Here is a 16,999-nt window from a genome sequence, read left to right as displayed (position 1 = left end):
GAATACAGTAAATCTAATCTTTATGGCTTTGTGTGTAAACAAGAATTGAGTCAGACATTGTCTAAGTTTTACATAAACAGTAAATGGATATACAGGACGCCCTTCCAGATTAAAAGCACACATTTCTAAATAATGTAAACAGGTAAGTAAATATTATAAACTAAACAGCTTAAAGAATTCTGAACAGAATAAATCTCATTTTACCCCTGAGTGCGAACAAATATGGATTTAGATGTTGGTTAAGTCCATTTATATATATATATATATATATATATATATATATATATATATATATATATATATATATATATATATATATATATATATATATATAAGATCAGGGTCCAGTGTCTTTCCCAAGGACATTCCAACAGCTACCACTGAACAGGTGACACACTATGTACAAAGGCACAGCCATTGTTGTGAAAGGACCCTTAAATGCAGTGGTCCCAGATACTTTTGACTAGACTGTAATAAGTCTTTTCCAATTAGCTGAATCCTTGTCGGAAATAATTCTGCTGATTTTGTGTGTACGCGCGTGTGTATCTGTGTGTAGCGCAGACGCCTGTCAAGATGCGTGCTCAGGTCTGTTTGTTGATGGCTCCAAAGTGGTTGTCAGTGTGAAGTAGCACAAGTCCTGGGGGGAATCCCTGGGAAGTAATGCTGAGCACGAGCAGAGTGTTACTTAGCTGCTGCACATTTGGACCTTTCTGAGGGTGTGTTGACGGTCTGTCCCTCCCTATGTAGCGGAAAGGCACAATAACGTTATTATATTTGTGTAAACAATCAATTGTTATGACAAAAGCCACTAGAGGATGTTATTTATTTTGAGTGAGGACTAATTGACCTACCAAAGAACATGGTGTATCTGCAAAGAAAGCTTTTGTTGATAGGATTGTGTAAAAACTTCCACGACTTTTTTCAATACAATGTGAAGTGGAGATGTAGATTTTTTCCCTAAAGCATACCACGCCCTGAAAAGTATGTGCCCCCTTCTTTGAAAAGCTTTGAGGATTTTGGTTGTAAGGATAATTTTGCTTGCTTTCTTCTTGCTAGAAATACTTCCAAAGAACTGCAGGCCTCACTGGCCTCCATCAAGGTCATGACTCCATTAGGAGAAAGAAAATGGTCAAAAATGGCATCCTTGAGTGGGGTCCGAGGCACAAAAGAACACAAAGGCTCTTCTCACTTTTGCCAAAAGACGCGTGATCAGTCCTCAGGACTTTTGGGAAAAAAATCTGTGGACTAATGTGTCAAAAACTGAACTTATATAAGGCTTGCTTGCCTTCCTCTGACCAGGACAACATGCTGTATATGACGCAAAATTGAACTCTGCTGTTTACTAGTAGATCCTGAAGGATAACATTCGGCCATTAGTTTGGTCTCTCAAATCCAAGTGCTTTTCGATCATGCATCTGGGCAATAATCTGAAATACACTCAAAAAGAACAAAAATTAAGGTTCAAAATCAATGATTCATATGATGTTCCTATTGATCTTATTAGACTACATGTGCACTTATCGCAATGTCAACCTCAGGAAATTACAGCAATTACAAATGTTAATGGAAACTGTAGTGGTTTAAAATGAAAAATAACTTGAAATGCACAAAAGAAAAACAAGCGTCAGTAATAGGAAGAAAGAGAGAAATGCTAAAGAGGTCAAGAAGAAAAGCTGGAAGGTTAAAAGCAAGATCAGGAGAGTTCCAAGAGAAGGTTAAAGGGGGCTAATGTAATGTCAGGAATCTGTCATGACTTCACTCTTCTTTGCATTGACAAGGTCACCAATGTAAATGACACATGCCTGCTTGATGTACACGACGTATGTTCGAATGCAAGGAATTTGTGATTGTCTTCAATGCATCTTGTGCACTCTACATATATGTGCTTATAAAACATTCAAAAGAGAAACAAGTCAATAAGGACATCACATAGTCAGCATAAAATAACTATATTTACACAGAGCAAAGATTTTCTAGGTGTAACATGAAGGGGGAAAATGTTTCATTGTACTGTCGCGGTGGGAATCTTGAGCTGCTTTAAGATTGGATTGAATTCTGTTTAGAGGATCTGTGAGTCGATTTGGTATCAATTTATAATTGAAAACAATTTTTGACGCAGACTGATTGGACAATGAAAAAACGTCTCCTGTCTGCTTTGCAAGATAGAATAACAAATGGAAACCGTGTCATTTTTGTTTACATTTATGAAGCTGAATTTTAAGGAAAGTGCCATTTTCCACAAAAGTTTTTGGACCTCACTTGCAAGTCTTTTCTTTATTTTGATTCATTAACATACCGTCCTCTACATTAGAAGGCTCTTGTTATCCGATTAGGTATTGTAAACCTAAGAGACTTAAGGGATATTGGTTGTAATTAAGTAAAATATCAAAGTGATTTCACCACATCTTTCTTTTTGATATGTCAGCTTTCATAGATTGATAGATTGTTTAGATATTTGCAAACAATGTTTAATGCATAGATGGACCCATTCCTGTCCGAGTTGAGAATAACCACGTTTTTGACCAGAAGTTTTAAGCATCCTTAATCAGTGAGGGATGGGAATAAAAATGAAGTTTCAAGGAGGAGTAAAGCTAGAAACCACTGCTGCACATGCCAACTTTAAAATAAAAGTGTACTATGGTCAATGCGTTGAAGTCCAGGTGTTATTTGATGTGTTTTTTTTTTTTAATTGGGCCAAGTAGTCGTGACTGGCACCAGCTAGCGACGTAGTTAAATGGGAACTTACCAGAAGTTTAAAAACAAAACAAAAAACATTGTTTTAGAGCACTTAAATCGATTCTCAATCATAGCAAATGAGAATCTTGATTCATGCACATAAAATTCAGAAAATATTTCATCTACATTCATCTTTGTGTCTTTCTAACTGTTTGACTTTGCTCCATGTTCTGTGAGGCAATTTGCTCTAAATTATTTTACTAACGGCAACTCATTTTGAACTTTTTGCATTCAACTGTTGAGATCTTCCCACACTTCTTTTCCCTACAGAGACGTACGCACACACGTTGGTTAACGTACTCATGGAACTGTAGATCTAGTAGTGGATTAACGTTCAATCTCGGATCCATCGATACATGACAGCACAGCATGCTGGAGGAATTCTTGTGTGTGAACGTGTCAAGAGAAAGAAGAAACTACTTTTTTTTAGGGAGGACGTTTTGTGCACTGAGGAGAGACCTGACATTTATGTGTACTGGATCCAAAATCACATCAATTAGGGTGGCATCAATCAACAAATAGGATTGAGGGACAATCATGCTGAGTTTTGGCTTTGACATTATGTGAAGCGCTGTGAAGAGGAGAATGGCTATGAAAAATCTTGTAATGCATTTGAGGTGGGGAGGAGAAGGCTTTTGGAGGATTTTAGTTTTATAGATAAAAGCAAGAGATTACAAGTGAGATCTGTTAAAATAGTGGAATCAGGTTTGTCCTCTGAGGCTCGTCCGCTGAGCTTCATGTTTTCCCAAAGTATCTTAGTGCTAAGATTATCCTCGACAGTTGGCTTATCGAGAAAATGAAGTCTGATTAAAGGTGTGGTGTAATTGGGATATCATGAACTTGATGGAAATGTAACAATATAAATAAATCAATGCGTTTGTGGAAGAAATATAAAATTGTAGTAAACTGTGCTTAATAGTAATTTTTTAAAACAGTTTTGAATACAAAAAAAAACTTTTACACAGCATTGTTTTTAACTCTCAACGTTGTTCATGCCAATTACTGTTTTGTCATAGAACAATGAATGAAAATATGGCACAAATATTCTCCTTTACAATATCTTCCTTTCCTTCAGGTGTAGAATTGAGTTTCAAGACTCATTCACCAGATGGCTTGCTGCTCTGCGCCTTGTCTCCTGGAAATCAGGAAGAATTCCTGGCTGTCCAGATTAAACAGGGGCGTCCATACTTTTTGTTTGACCCTCAGGTATGGACACAGTATTGTTATTTTTACCCTTAATATGCCAGTAAAAGTGAAATTATATTGCATTTGTTCATCAAAAGACATTCAGTTTTTACAGCAAGAATAAAGCTGAAGGTGAATTGACACTGTGCTAGTGATTGCGGTTCTAATTTGCATAGGTAAAACTTCACTCCATCATGTTGAGTTTCCATTGTTTTAGTTATTTCATCTTTATCAGGCGGCTGATTCAAAGGCTCTCAAACATCAGCCAAATATCTGTTATTTGCTGATATTTTTAAAAATGTTTTAGTGTATATACACTAGTGTATATACACTAAAACATCAGTGTATATACACAAAACATTTAGTGTATATACACTAATCCTTTCAGTCACACAAGTGTCATTATTTATGACACAAATCTATATCATAAACTTGTATCCTCACATATATATCATGGAATTTGTTCAAAAACTCAATTCATGAACATGCTCTTCAAAACAAAGCCAATCTTATTTTTTACAAGCAGTACTTAGGTGAGCAATCCAAGGAAGTTGACCGAGATACCACTACTTTGTACACAGTTTGTTTAAAACAAAGGTAATGCAACATAAACCAATGAAACCGGGTGTATTAAATATGGGAATAGGTACCAGTCCTCTCATTAATAGTAAAAATCTGTGTATAATTGATGTCCAATGAAATGCATTGACAAGGAAAATATTTCATTCATTATAATTTTTTTCAGTTAATCAGCCAGTTAATTGGTAATTAGTATTTTTCCATACCTATCATGTCCAAATATGTACTTACATGAGCAAATAATTTTTCGGAACAGCTGTCAAAATTCTGCATAACTCAAAACAATAATAATTTTTAAAGAGTGCATTTAAGCCAATATTTTAAGGTTTAAAATCTAATTCTGCACACTTGACATTTGCTCACCAGCAGTCTTTTTTTTTTTTCCTCTCTGATTCACCTCCACTTTTTCTCTGCCTCTTTCTGTCTTTTCTTGTCTCGCTTGCTCTCATCTTATAAATGTGATCTGGGGCCCGCTCATTGCGTTCTGTCAGGGAGATGGAGCGAGAGGGGGGAAAAAAACTTTAAAAGTGTGTCAACGTTTGAATTGGACTGCAATTAACTCATTCCCTGCAGTCACCACGCGTGAATACCAATTGCAAGCTAATTAAGCTTTGCACCCTTGCGCACGCACACACACACACCCACACACACACACACACACACAGCTTCACTTCCCTTATCCATCCTTACAGACACATGTAGAGGGGTTGAAGAGTCAATGACTTGGATGATGAAAGCAATGATAGCAGATGATTGCACGTATTTCCATGCGGCCACCATCTAATTAGGCTCTCAAACAAAAACATGCAATACAGTGCATACAGTAGAGTATTTCCCTTCCTCATCAGTGTCCATGCAGTACTTATAACTAAATGTCTTCATCAAAAGACTTATCATCGACAGTATGCGTGAACAAGTGTGTGTGTCTGTGTGTCTTCTGCAACTCGGCTGACTCTTTTGTTTAGGGTTGGTTTGGGATAATTAACTGAGAGAAGTCTCATGGCTTATTGGTGTTCCCCACCATACATCCAGCCTTGCCCATTACTTTTCCTTATTAGCCTGTTGCGCTAGCCAAATGGGATTACTAGAACATGGTGTATAATTTAGCATAACACATGCAAAATTACATGATTATGAAAAGCTTACATGAAAAACATGGCTTTTTACAAAGTACGAAGTACTTGCTTACTGCTTGTACTGCATTTACACAAACACCCTGATTTTACAGTTTGGCCGACTACTGATTGTTATTTCCAGACTGGAAGCAGAGAAGCTCAATGGTTTTTCAAATAGTGTCACACATAAAGATGTCATCAACTCAAAATTATTTTTTGTATTAAAAAAAAAAAAAAAAATCCTTTGAAGTTATAGGCTCATTATACCAAATGGCCTGAGGACAAGTTTGAGTGACCATATTTTTCAAAATACACGTCTTCTTTAAACACGTCTTCAATCAACCGTGTTATCTATGACAAAGAGCTTGGCCTGCTGTGTATTGAATTCTTGTAATGACTTATTCAAGGGCACCAAAGATGCAAGTTGCTTAGTATTTGTTAACTGTTTAATTGGCATGAATTTGGTCTGGCTGTATGGGTGAGGAGGAGACAGCATCTCTTCCCCTGCTGTCTTGTTAAGAGGAGCCAACTTGTGTTGGTTGTAAAGATGCCTGAGGCTGATATACTTTGGCATTCTTACATTTATTGATCCCGTCATTAAATCTTCATCACTGTTTGTGTGGGCCCCTGTGCTGTCAGTGAGGTTGTTTTTGTGAGCATTTACTCATCCTCATGCTCATGTTTTACTACATTACTTGTCTCTAACTTACTAAAAGCTGATCGAAACGATGATGTCAGACTGCATTGAGACATCTGTCTTCAACCACACTGGAGTATAGGGATTTTACACGAATGAGCATCGATTGCAAGTGCCTTGTACACTATTTCCAAACGTACGTTACACAACAAATACAATACATCACCTTTTAGTGTGGCTAATTTGTGTGTGGCTAATGAGCAAAGAGCTAGCTAACAACATACTTTTTTTTTAACTTCTACATTTCTACTTATTTAAAAACATGTATTGCACATTAGGTAAATGTATTTTTCCTTTTTTCTGTTTTGCTTAGGGCTCAGTGGTGACTGTGAGTCCACAAGGGGACGGGGGGCGCCGATACAACGATGGTAAATGGCACCACATCATAGCAACGAGGCGAGGGGCCGTGGGAACAATCGTTGTGAACAATCAATACAGAGGTAACACATTCATACTGACCGCTGCATATATGGCCTATTTGTGTGGGTGTGTAAGCGTTAATGCAAGTGTCCATACATGCAAGTCTGTTAATGTTAATAGCGTAGGACGTCGAAGTAATTGCATGTGTATGCTTCAATGTGTATAAACTTCCCAGTTGTCGAGGTAATATCAAGGTTAATCCAGCTACTCTTTGAGGGATCTGGGGAGGAAACAACTGCTTTAGACGCATGCACACACACAAAATCCCACTTGTGTCTGTGTTGCACTCACATTTTCACTGGTATTGTAATAGCAACTTCAGCGCCTCGTGTCTCATAACTATTTAGAAGGGACGCTTGTGTAGTGTTGGTTTGTAAATAACATGCGAGCCCTACCATCTTAATTTAAATTTATTTCATCAATGAAATCAGAAGTACACAATGCCAAGAATAACATAGTAAATCATATTACATGACTACTTTACCAATGCCACAAAAATGTGATGTATTTGAATGTTGCACACATTAGATCACATTACAGTATTACCACCATATATTGTGAATAATTTTGTATTACATTGATCATTTATATGTTTCAAGAAACACATTGATAAGTCATCACAATATCTGTGTAATAGCAAACATTTTATTATTTATTTCTGTCTGTCTGTGTGTCTATACTCAGAAGAGAAAATTATAGGATGTTCTCCATTGCTGATACCTTCAATGCAGTTGGTGCTTGTTTTAAAAACACATTACTCTAATTGTTACACTCAGCCCCCAGTCCTTCCCCTAAAAATGTCCTCAAACTCATGAATGTGCTCGACAATACCAGGCAGTTCTTCGGCTTCCAGTGGCAGCACTATAATTGGTGACAATACAGGAGTTTTCATTGGAGGACTGCCAGAAGATCTAGTTCTGAGGCGGAAAGATTCGGGTGAGTCAAATTCCACCGTTTCTCAGAATATGAATGAAATTAGCATGGTGTGGGGACCATTACAATTTTGTTTAAATGTAAATCTGTGCTTTGAATCTCTTATTTACCGCTCATCTGGGGTTGGGTCGCAGGGGCAGAAGCTTCAACAAGGAAGCAAGAGACATAGTCTCTTGGCATGTCCTGGGTTGTCTCTGGGGCCTTCTTCAGGTGGGCCATGCCCGGAACACCTCCCTAGCGAGGCATCCAGAAGGCTAGCTAATAAAGCGCCCAAGCGACCTCAGCTGGATTCTCTCAATGCAGAGGATCAGCGACTCGACTCTTAGCTCCTCCCGAATTGCTGAGATTCTCGCCCTGTGTGAGAAGCACCCTCAGACACAACTCGGGGAAAGATTTTGGCTGCTTGTATTTGGGATTTTGTTCTTTCATGACCTACAGCTCGTGACTATAGGTGAGGGTAGGACCATAGATCCTTCATCAAATCGAGAGCTTTTCCTTTGTGCTCAGCTCATTCATTACCACGACATATTATTACTGTGGCCGCATTACAGCCGACACTGCACCAATTTCTTGCCTGCTCTCACTTGTGAACAAGACCACGATATTTAAACTCCTGCACTTGGAGCAGGACCTTATCATTAACCTGGCGAGGGCTGAGGACCATGGAAGTGCTGATCTTCATCAACTTCACACTCGCCAGTGAAAGTTGAAGGTTACGGCCTAAAGAAGCCCTTAATGCTTTGGCTGCATCTAGAAATTCTGTCCATGAAGTTAATGAACAGAATCTGTGAGAAAGGGCAGCATTTACCAGTCCGACCCTCACTGGGAACAAATATAACTTACTGACGGCAATACAGACCAAACTTTCACAATGATGGGACAGGGACCAAACAGCCCGTGTCAGGAGATTTGGTACCCCATACTCCCAAAGCACCCCCGCACAGAACTCCCCAAGGGACACAGTTGAATGCCTTCTTCAAGTCCACAAAATAGATTTAGACTGGTTGGGAAAACTTCCATGCACCCTCGAGGATCCAGCAGGGGGTGTGGAACTTGTGCACTGTTCCACGGCCGGGGCGAAAACCACACTGCTCCTCCTAAATCTGAGATTTGGCTTCCCGACAGACCCTCCCTTCCACCCAATCGCAACCTTCCAGGTCTTACTTTCATTGTCCATGTGAGTATTGACATCCTCTAGCAGAACTAGAGACGTGAGTCGGCTACTCCCTGGGGACCCACGTTACCTCTTTGGCCCTATGGGTGCAGGCCCGGCCACCAGGTGCTCACTAGCGAGCCCTTTATCCATACCTGTCCCCAGCGGGGGGCCCCAGTGACCTGGTTGCGGGCAAGGGAAAATGTGCTTTAACTGTAATAGTCATCATAAGGGTTCTATGAGCCAAGCGTCTGGTCCTGCACCTAGGATACGCAAACCCCTTCTCCAAGATAAGTTGACTGCTCACAGGGGGGGAATGCTCAAACATGGCTGCAAATTTTAGGTCTACAAATCCACAATGTAGAAATCCTTCACACATGACAGGCCAAAGTTTTTTTTTTCTTCTTGTTTGTGCCCACCAGGGGCTGCCCGGCTGATGCGACAGGGTTTCTCTGGATGCCTGAGAGATGTACGTTTCAAAATGACTGACAGCCCCTTGGAGCAGTGGAGATCTCTGGACTGGACACAAGCCACAAATAAAATGTCAGCCTATGAAAGCTGGGAGGGATGTCCTATTCATACTGTGGATGGAGCCCATTTTCTGGGTCATGGTAGGACAATGCTGATTGTTGTTAAAAATGTTACAGATCTGTTGCTTGAGTGATGTTATTGTACTTGTCATTTTAGTACTTGGGGTTGCAGAGATTTATTGGTCAGTAATTTATTATTGTCACATTTGACCCACTGCTGTGTTTTGGATCTCATGTGTAGTAGGTATTTAGTGTACCCACTAAAATTTACATTCCTTTTGTTTGTGTTTAGGTTATCTGGAGTTAACGGGAGATGAATTTAATGGTGGAAAAGACTTTGACATCTCAATGGCGTTTAGAACAGACCAACTTAATGCACTTTTGCTCTTTACATACAACACACAGACGGACGACGACTACATCCTGGTAAGTTTCGCTTCATTGATATAGGACTAAAATAAATTCAATAAATGATACATACTTTTCTACATTGTGATCTCTTTTGTTAATGTATATATCTAGGTGGAGCTGAGGGGAGGTCTCCTATTATTCCTTCTCTCCGCCGGAGGTCACGTGACTGAGCTTAGCATGTGGACTGGACTTAGCTACTGCGATGGAGACTGGAAGCAGCTCTCACTGGCGAAACGCAGAACACTCATCTCGGCCGCTGTTGATGACTGGGCTGAGGAGGCGAGGGGAGTTGGAGTAGCGGAAAAGCTTAAGGTTGACTCACCATTATACCTGGGTGGGGTGCCCCCTCATCTCAAACATAGAGCTCTGGAAATTCACAGTCACAGAAACGGTGAGATGTGTATGTCCCCAAAAAATAAAACAAATGAGTGATATTGGGGTCTCTTTAAGGGTGTGGTTTTCAAACTCGCCTTTTATTTTTTTATCTTCTACATGTGGACTCACACACAATATAAGGCAGGTTTGTAGAACCTACTGATATCTAATAAAAGAGCTTTGTTGAAAAAATATTTTAAAAAAACTAACGATGCTCATATACCTGCTCACCAATACACTTGGATGACCTTTAATGATTGAGATATGAGTCATTGTTGGGACAGTTTTTATTCTTGCATTGACTTTTAAGTGCAAACTTGTGATAGGAGCCTCTATATGTCGGGTAGCAACAAATTCAACTCAATATGCATATAATGACACATTCAGTTCATTCCATTTTCAGTTCAAGCTTACTGTCATGCTAAACATAAAAACAAATTACAATGTTGCCCCTCTATCTTGATACTAACATCTGATGGAAAAACAACATCGATAGCCTAACAGTTAGAATCAACAGATGCGCTGTTACAACCCTTGAAGGCATCTGTTGCCTGAGCAAAAATGGTGAAGCAACACATGTAGATGGACAATATCACATTACTCCATTGTTTTCAAAGTGATGAGTACAGTTACATGATCAGAAAATTCCAAATATAAACCGGGAGATGTACTCGATGTCATTCCATGTAAAGTCAGGGCTCAATCAACAAGGAACAGTTTTAAGACAGAAACTTTCTTCTCATCTCCTTTTCTCCTTCTCTTTTCCTTTTCCCCCAACCCATCAACCCTCGCAGGCTTTGGAGGTTGCATTAGAGGCCTCACCATTAAAAGTGATAAAACAAGCCCTGCTGTCAGTCAAAGCGTTAATCTCTCCGTAGCCTCGGGACGCTCTGTTCGAGTCTACCTCGATGGCTGTCCTAAGAGTGAAAGTCGTTACAACTGCAGGGGCAATGATTCAGTGTTGGCCTTCACTGGTGGAGAGACACATGCCTTTGATTACAGTCTGCAGCCATTCACTGGTAAGAATTGCAAATCATCTTTTTCATCAACTCTTTCTGTCTGACCTGTAGACTGTATAAGATGAGTGCATTTGGGAAGTATGATGTCACACTTGCCCACAATTACCCGAGAAGCTCCTCAGTTGAATGTGAATTAACTGTGGCGAGCATGTGATGCATGTTTCATGCATATCTCAAGGTCACCAACTCTTTTGACAACTGCAGGTTTTATCTCATACATGTATTACATCAAAACAAATAAACTGAATACGAGGTATGCACCAAGCCACTCCGGATAAATGCTGTAGCTTTATGGGTTAGCCTGGCTCCCTTGGTCCTCTGGGTGGGGGGAAAAAAAAAAAAAAAATCTGAACATTAAGCTTTTTCAGCATGACATTGCTCTATAAACATTTCTAAGAGTGAAGATTTACGTGGCTTTGACAGACCGGCCCCCACACATACACACCGGCCCCCACACATACACACATTTTCCAAAATTACTCTTGACCTTGTGTGCGCTGTAGGCGGAGCACTGCACTTTTTTCCTTTGCTGTGTTTTAAAATTGAAAATGTAAATTTGGAACGTGCGTGGGGCAAAGACAAGGTAAATGAATATGAGTCTCATCAAGATTCTGTCTAGTCAAGTGACACAAAAAGGAAGTGATAAATAGAATGACTTATAGATATATTTTCAAAAGAATACACAACTCTGTGCAAACAAATGTGTGGCATTTTTTTCTGTCAGTTTGTTGTTGTTGTTATTACTATCAAGATTAAATTGATGGCCGGGATCAAGATGCAGTATATGGCATCAGATTGGCATATATTTTGAAAACGCTTTTCTTTTGCTTGTTATCGACTAGCCCCTAAACATCTCAAACCTTTTTTCTTGTCTTGTAAACGGTATTTAATGGAAGCTCTCCACAGTGCTCCTTAAATGTCAAGTCTCATGTTATTTGTACTTATGACGCTAATTCCTTTAAAATTGAAGCACGTCAGCCTACTGGATAAAAGAAATAAAAAAATCACAGTTTTCTTAACATGAAACATTTAGATACTTGGTTGTCGTTGAGATAAATTCTCTGTAAATCCACTCAGGTCCAGATTTTTGACCATTTTTGCTAAATGCGGTCAGTTTTTGTGAGCAAATAGTAAAGTCCTATGCACATAACAATTAATCTTGTTACTTGTGTCAGCAGTCAAATAATCCATAAAACACTAGTGAGCTCATTCAATTAACATCCATATATTCCAATGGCATAACAACTGCCTCCATCATGTTTGACACATGATTTAGTCTTGGATTATGGTCTCCGCCTTCCCTATTGTCATATTTCCCCTCTAACATAGAATAGTATTCCAGAACTTAAAATGAACTGTGCTCTTCTGATTTTGAATGCTATCAGCGGTTTGCATCTTGTAAAAATGTTGTAATTTTACTCATGTTCTTTTCCTTTTCTTATCCCAAACCTGCCCTGCCATGTGCATTCACACATAAGAATACTTGTATAGGATCATCGCTCTGGGTGCAGGAGGCTGGGCAGCATCGCCTTGGCAGAGAGGATGCACTTGCGGGAAAGGTAAGAAAAATTACTCTGTGTAATTGCTGAACTTGCTTTTCATTTAGAGAATCTTCCAACAAAATCAATTGAGCCATCCTGTGACTTAAGGCTAATACGAACGACTCCCACCTGTTGGAGTTTCTCGAGAGATTTTGGATGAAAAAGCCCAACATCTTGTACAGCGTGCGAGCCTCATCCAGAACAAGTGATATTACACGCGCCTGACGCTATGAGAGATTGATAAAGCCACTATAAAGGGCATCCCAGTAAAAGGCTGTTAACCCTGAATGGCCCGGGTTCTCCCTTGTGTAATATAAAGCTGCTCATTAGTAGTGAACGATACACTGGTAGGTCTGCTGTGCTGTGACCACAGAGAGGAATGGAGGGGAGGGAGGACGAAAATGCTAATAAATACATTAAGAGCTCAGGGAAGAGGCGAGGATGGAGGATTGAGAGCCAAAGGTGAGAGCTTATGGACGGGGGACAGTGAGAATGAAAATGGAGGAAAAAGCTGCAGAATGATTGAGTAATCGTGGCAAGTGTGGAAGAAGTATTGGCATGGTGAGGAAATTACTCTTCAGTCATAAAATAATGTGTGATTCTTGAGGTATTTTCTGTTAAAAAAAATGCATGTCAGACTAGCAATAAAAAATAATAGATACAAGTGGTGTACAGTACTTTATTTTTAGTATTCTCTTAAAGTTGTTCCGCTGCACAGTTCATCAACACGCTGTAAATCCTCCTGGACCTGAACAGGCAAAGACTGGCAACAGATGTAGCGAAAGACACAAAGATGAATTGAGACAGGAAGTGAAGATGAGAGTGGTTTGACAGTAGATGGACCAACTGGCGTGTCCCGCAAGGGAAGGAGAGCACAGCTGAAAAGGAGGGAGGTTGATTACAGTGAAATATGGCCCAGAATGAATGGGTGGCTGTATTAAATCAGCGCTGAAAAAGTTACTACTCTCATAAATACTATTTATGCTAATGGGAGGCATGATTTAGTGGGCCTATTAAAACATGTAAAGATAGGGGAAGCTTTTGCTTTAACCTCTTCTACTTCCAACCTGTTGTTTTTGCCTTTTTCCAATATATTCATTTTTTCTTTATTTTGTACGTAATTGGCTTCCCTCACATTCACCACAGTTTATTGCTCTGTGTCAAATATGTGCTCTCTTTGGAAAAAATGTTTTTAAATGCACCTCAGTTACAGTATATCCCACCAGGACATATAATAATGCCAGTATATTGCCAGTGTACAATGAAATTGGGACCACTGCTCAGATTGATGCATATTAAATAAATATGAACAATAAAACGAATAAATATTATAGAATAAAAGTGTTCTTGCATCACCCCATTTACGTTTTAAAATGGTATTTTGAATATGCTCATGTAGTGTGGTTTTACTGGTTTCATTACTGGTTTCAAGATTCTCATTTGATAAATTTATATTTATGATATTGTGGAAATCAACTCAAATTTAAAACTGAGTAAGGGAGTAAGGGAAGGGAATAACTGGCCCTTTTTGCTCTACTTTTAAAGCAAAACAATAAACAAATATGGCCTCTATTCCTCTCACTTCATAGAACCAAGCACCATTCCGGTCCCACCTGCGGTGCAGATTCTTAATGGCTTCAGTGCGAAGGTGAGCTGGGCTCCACCCACTGGTGATGTCAGAGGTGTGATTGACAGGTATGAGTTGCGAGCCTTCAACACAGAGCAACCAGAGATGCCACCTATCAAAGCTCTATACCTGGCTAATGGAAATTTTACAGGTAAAATATAAGTGAGTAATAAAGGATATCTGAAAGAGACTATGTTTGTGTATGTTGTATATTGCATGACTTTTGAGGTTTAAATAGTTCCAGTAGGACTTTGAATTATAGCACAAGTAGATCAGTGGGGGTAGCTAAATGTTGGCGTGAGAAAATGAGTAATTTTTCATTGTTGTGAAAAACAACGACATTTTATTTATCTGATATGATTCTAAATATTTAATAGATATTTGATTGAAATATTTGATACTGAATATTTGACCTGCAACTCAACCTTTACAATTAACTTCCCCTGGGTAAGTTTTTGTCACAAGCATATTGGCCCTCAGTAAAAACACACCATCCCTGTCCTTTTCGCCCGCTGAACCATCTTCCTGATAAACAGACACACACACTCCATCCCAGGCAAACCTGTTAATGTATCCTTAGCGAGCCCCTAGCATTCCCAGACTGTCTTCATTTGGAGCGAGACACTCGAGTCTATCCCCATGATGTCATACCTTGGCATCGGTCCGTCCCAACTCGCGCTCGCTTTTCCATCTTTCTTCGCCTCATCTTCAGTACTGACGATGATGACGACGGCGTCCGCAGCTGCTATTCGTCCACCGTTTCGTCCATGCTTTCATGTCTCTGGGCAAATATGAAGATGAGCTCGCCCGTCCCGGTCGTTGTCGGTGTCTACCCATCGGCTCCCTGTCCCCTCCCCTCGTTCTTTGCCAGACATAATGTCCAACCACGATTAGGCTTCTTGTTAATTTATGACGGCCTCGACATCTGACTGCAGAATCACACCGACGGTTTGAAAACACAGAACGCAAATGAGGGTGTAATGGCAGTGGAGTGGGGCCCTGGCCTCTAATTGAATTAAAAGACGGGCGGCAAAGAGAGAGGGAGGAAGAAGGGGAGAGCGAGGCTTTATCTGACAAGTAGAGGTTGACTGAGGATGAGAGGGGGGATAACAGTGAAAAAGTAGATGAGGACAGAAAAAAAAAAACAATAAAAAGGACACACTGCTTGCCAACTGCAGGACTTCTACATAGCAACAGCGTCACAGAGACCGTATTAACCAATGTACCTGTTGACATCAGCCTCAAGAATAGGACACACAAGGAGAGCGTATATACAGTTAGACAAACTAGTTTTTAATTGATTAATAGCTATTGACTAACAAAAGGATATGTTTGTTGTTTAACTAAGGTTGGTTAATAATAATGAAGTTATACATTTGCCTGATAGTATGTGATTAAAATCAATGCTTTTCTTTTTCAGGTGTATTATCCCATCTCACTCCATACACTCAATATGAGGTCACTGTAAGTGCTTTTATTGCGACTGGCTGTGCAGAGAGTCTTGGGAACGACATCTCTGATCATACTGATTTGAGATCAGTCATCAAAACCCCAGAAGAAGGTATATATATAATATATATAGTATATACTCACACGTACACAAAGAGACGCATCTCGTCTCTATAGAGATAGGTCTATTTCTACTTGTAAGAGGGAAAAAAAAGAAGAAGAGAACAGTGCAAGACAATTGAGTCACAGATAGGAATGAAGTAAACTGGAAACCAGAAAATGAGAACAAATGGAAGGGCTGGAGCTGGATTAAATGAGACACTTTACAAGTGAGCAAATGACACCCAGAGTAGTTAGGTCACTTTCGTGACTGGCACAGTAAAATAAATTTTTTCTTTTTTTTTTTTTTTCTTTTATTTATTAACCTCTACATTAATCTGCTGAGAGACCAGCATGCCTTGTTGGGAGTATAATGTGACAGTCGGGGTCAGCGCAGATGTAGCAAAAATCAATTTGAAGTAAAACAGGGGAAAAAAGATGGCTATTGATTCACAGTCTTTAGTTAAGATACTCTACAGTGTTAGTTACCGAAAGAACATAACCAAAAAGTACAAAATGGAAAACATTTACACACATATTTTTTTCATTTTTTTCATCTGCTTACTACCAAAGGGCTTTTGAATATTGTTTTGTTTTTGTTTTTTTCCCCTCTCAGCTCCTGATGCTGTTTCTGCTCCAACGGCACTCTCATCACCCTCAGCACTCTTTGTAACCTGGAAACCTCCAGCAAGGTGAGGTAGACACCTCACTACAAACTTTTTTTTTTTTTTTTTTGTGCCAGCAGATCAATTGCTTGATTCCTAGGCAATGAATGGTGGTTCAAATATGTGACAGTTGGCTAATACATACATGCTGTGTGTGCACAACAGACATAAAACCACCGTACCTTTAATATCAGAAATGAGACTGCTAAGCAATCCTAATTTGGATCAGCATCGCATTATGGACTTTTATAAATGTCCACATTCTGTGTAAGCTTGAATGTTGTCACCAATATTCATTCCATGTTCACTTTGATCCAGATTTGTACCAAGATTAAAGGTTTCTTGTTAAATAACAATTAATATATTTTTCTTGATGAAGTTAATGGCAGTACAATGCAGTATATACTATCATCTTCTGCTTACATTTTATTTACCTTTGAATTATTTTCCCCATTGTATGATGAA

General features: G+C 39.4%; 1 protein-coding gene across 1 annotated transcript in view; it reads left to right on the top strand.

Annotated features, from left to right (window-relative positions):
• Positions 1-16,999, top strand: part of ush2a (Usher syndrome 2A (autosomal recessive, mild)) — a 156,242-nt gene that overhangs the window by 47,375 nt on the left and 91,868 nt on the right. Inside the window, exons 29-39 of the mRNA XM_088413582.1 lie at positions 3,812-3,942; positions 6,626-6,752; positions 7,567-7,668; positions 9,241-9,429; positions 9,641-9,774; positions 9,871-10,150; positions 10,929-11,153; positions 12,632-12,712; positions 14,284-14,472; positions 15,742-15,882; positions 16,486-16,561. Of these exons, the coding sequence (XP_088269708.1) occupies positions 3,812-3,942; positions 6,626-6,752; positions 7,567-7,668; positions 9,241-9,429; positions 9,641-9,774; positions 9,871-10,150; positions 10,929-11,153; positions 12,632-12,712; positions 14,284-14,472; positions 15,742-15,882; positions 16,486-16,561 (1,675 nt within the window). The remainder of the gene's footprint in view (positions 1-3,811; positions 3,943-6,625; positions 6,753-7,566; positions 7,669-9,240; positions 9,430-9,640; positions 9,775-9,870; positions 10,151-10,928; positions 11,154-12,631; positions 12,713-14,283; positions 14,473-15,741; positions 15,883-16,485; positions 16,562-16,999) is intronic.

This window comes from Hippichthys cyanospilos, chromosome 4, assembly GCF_059441005.1.
Source record: "Hippichthys cyanospilos isolate Australia breed blue-spotted pipefish chromosome 4, RoL_Hcya_1.0, whole genome shotgun sequence".
Lineage (NCBI taxonomy): Eukaryota > Metazoa > Chordata > Actinopteri > Syngnathiformes > Syngnathidae > Hippichthys > Hippichthys cyanospilos.
The sequence above is the reverse complement of the archived record's forward strand: the minus strand, read 5'-3'. Positions and strand labels throughout refer to the sequence as shown.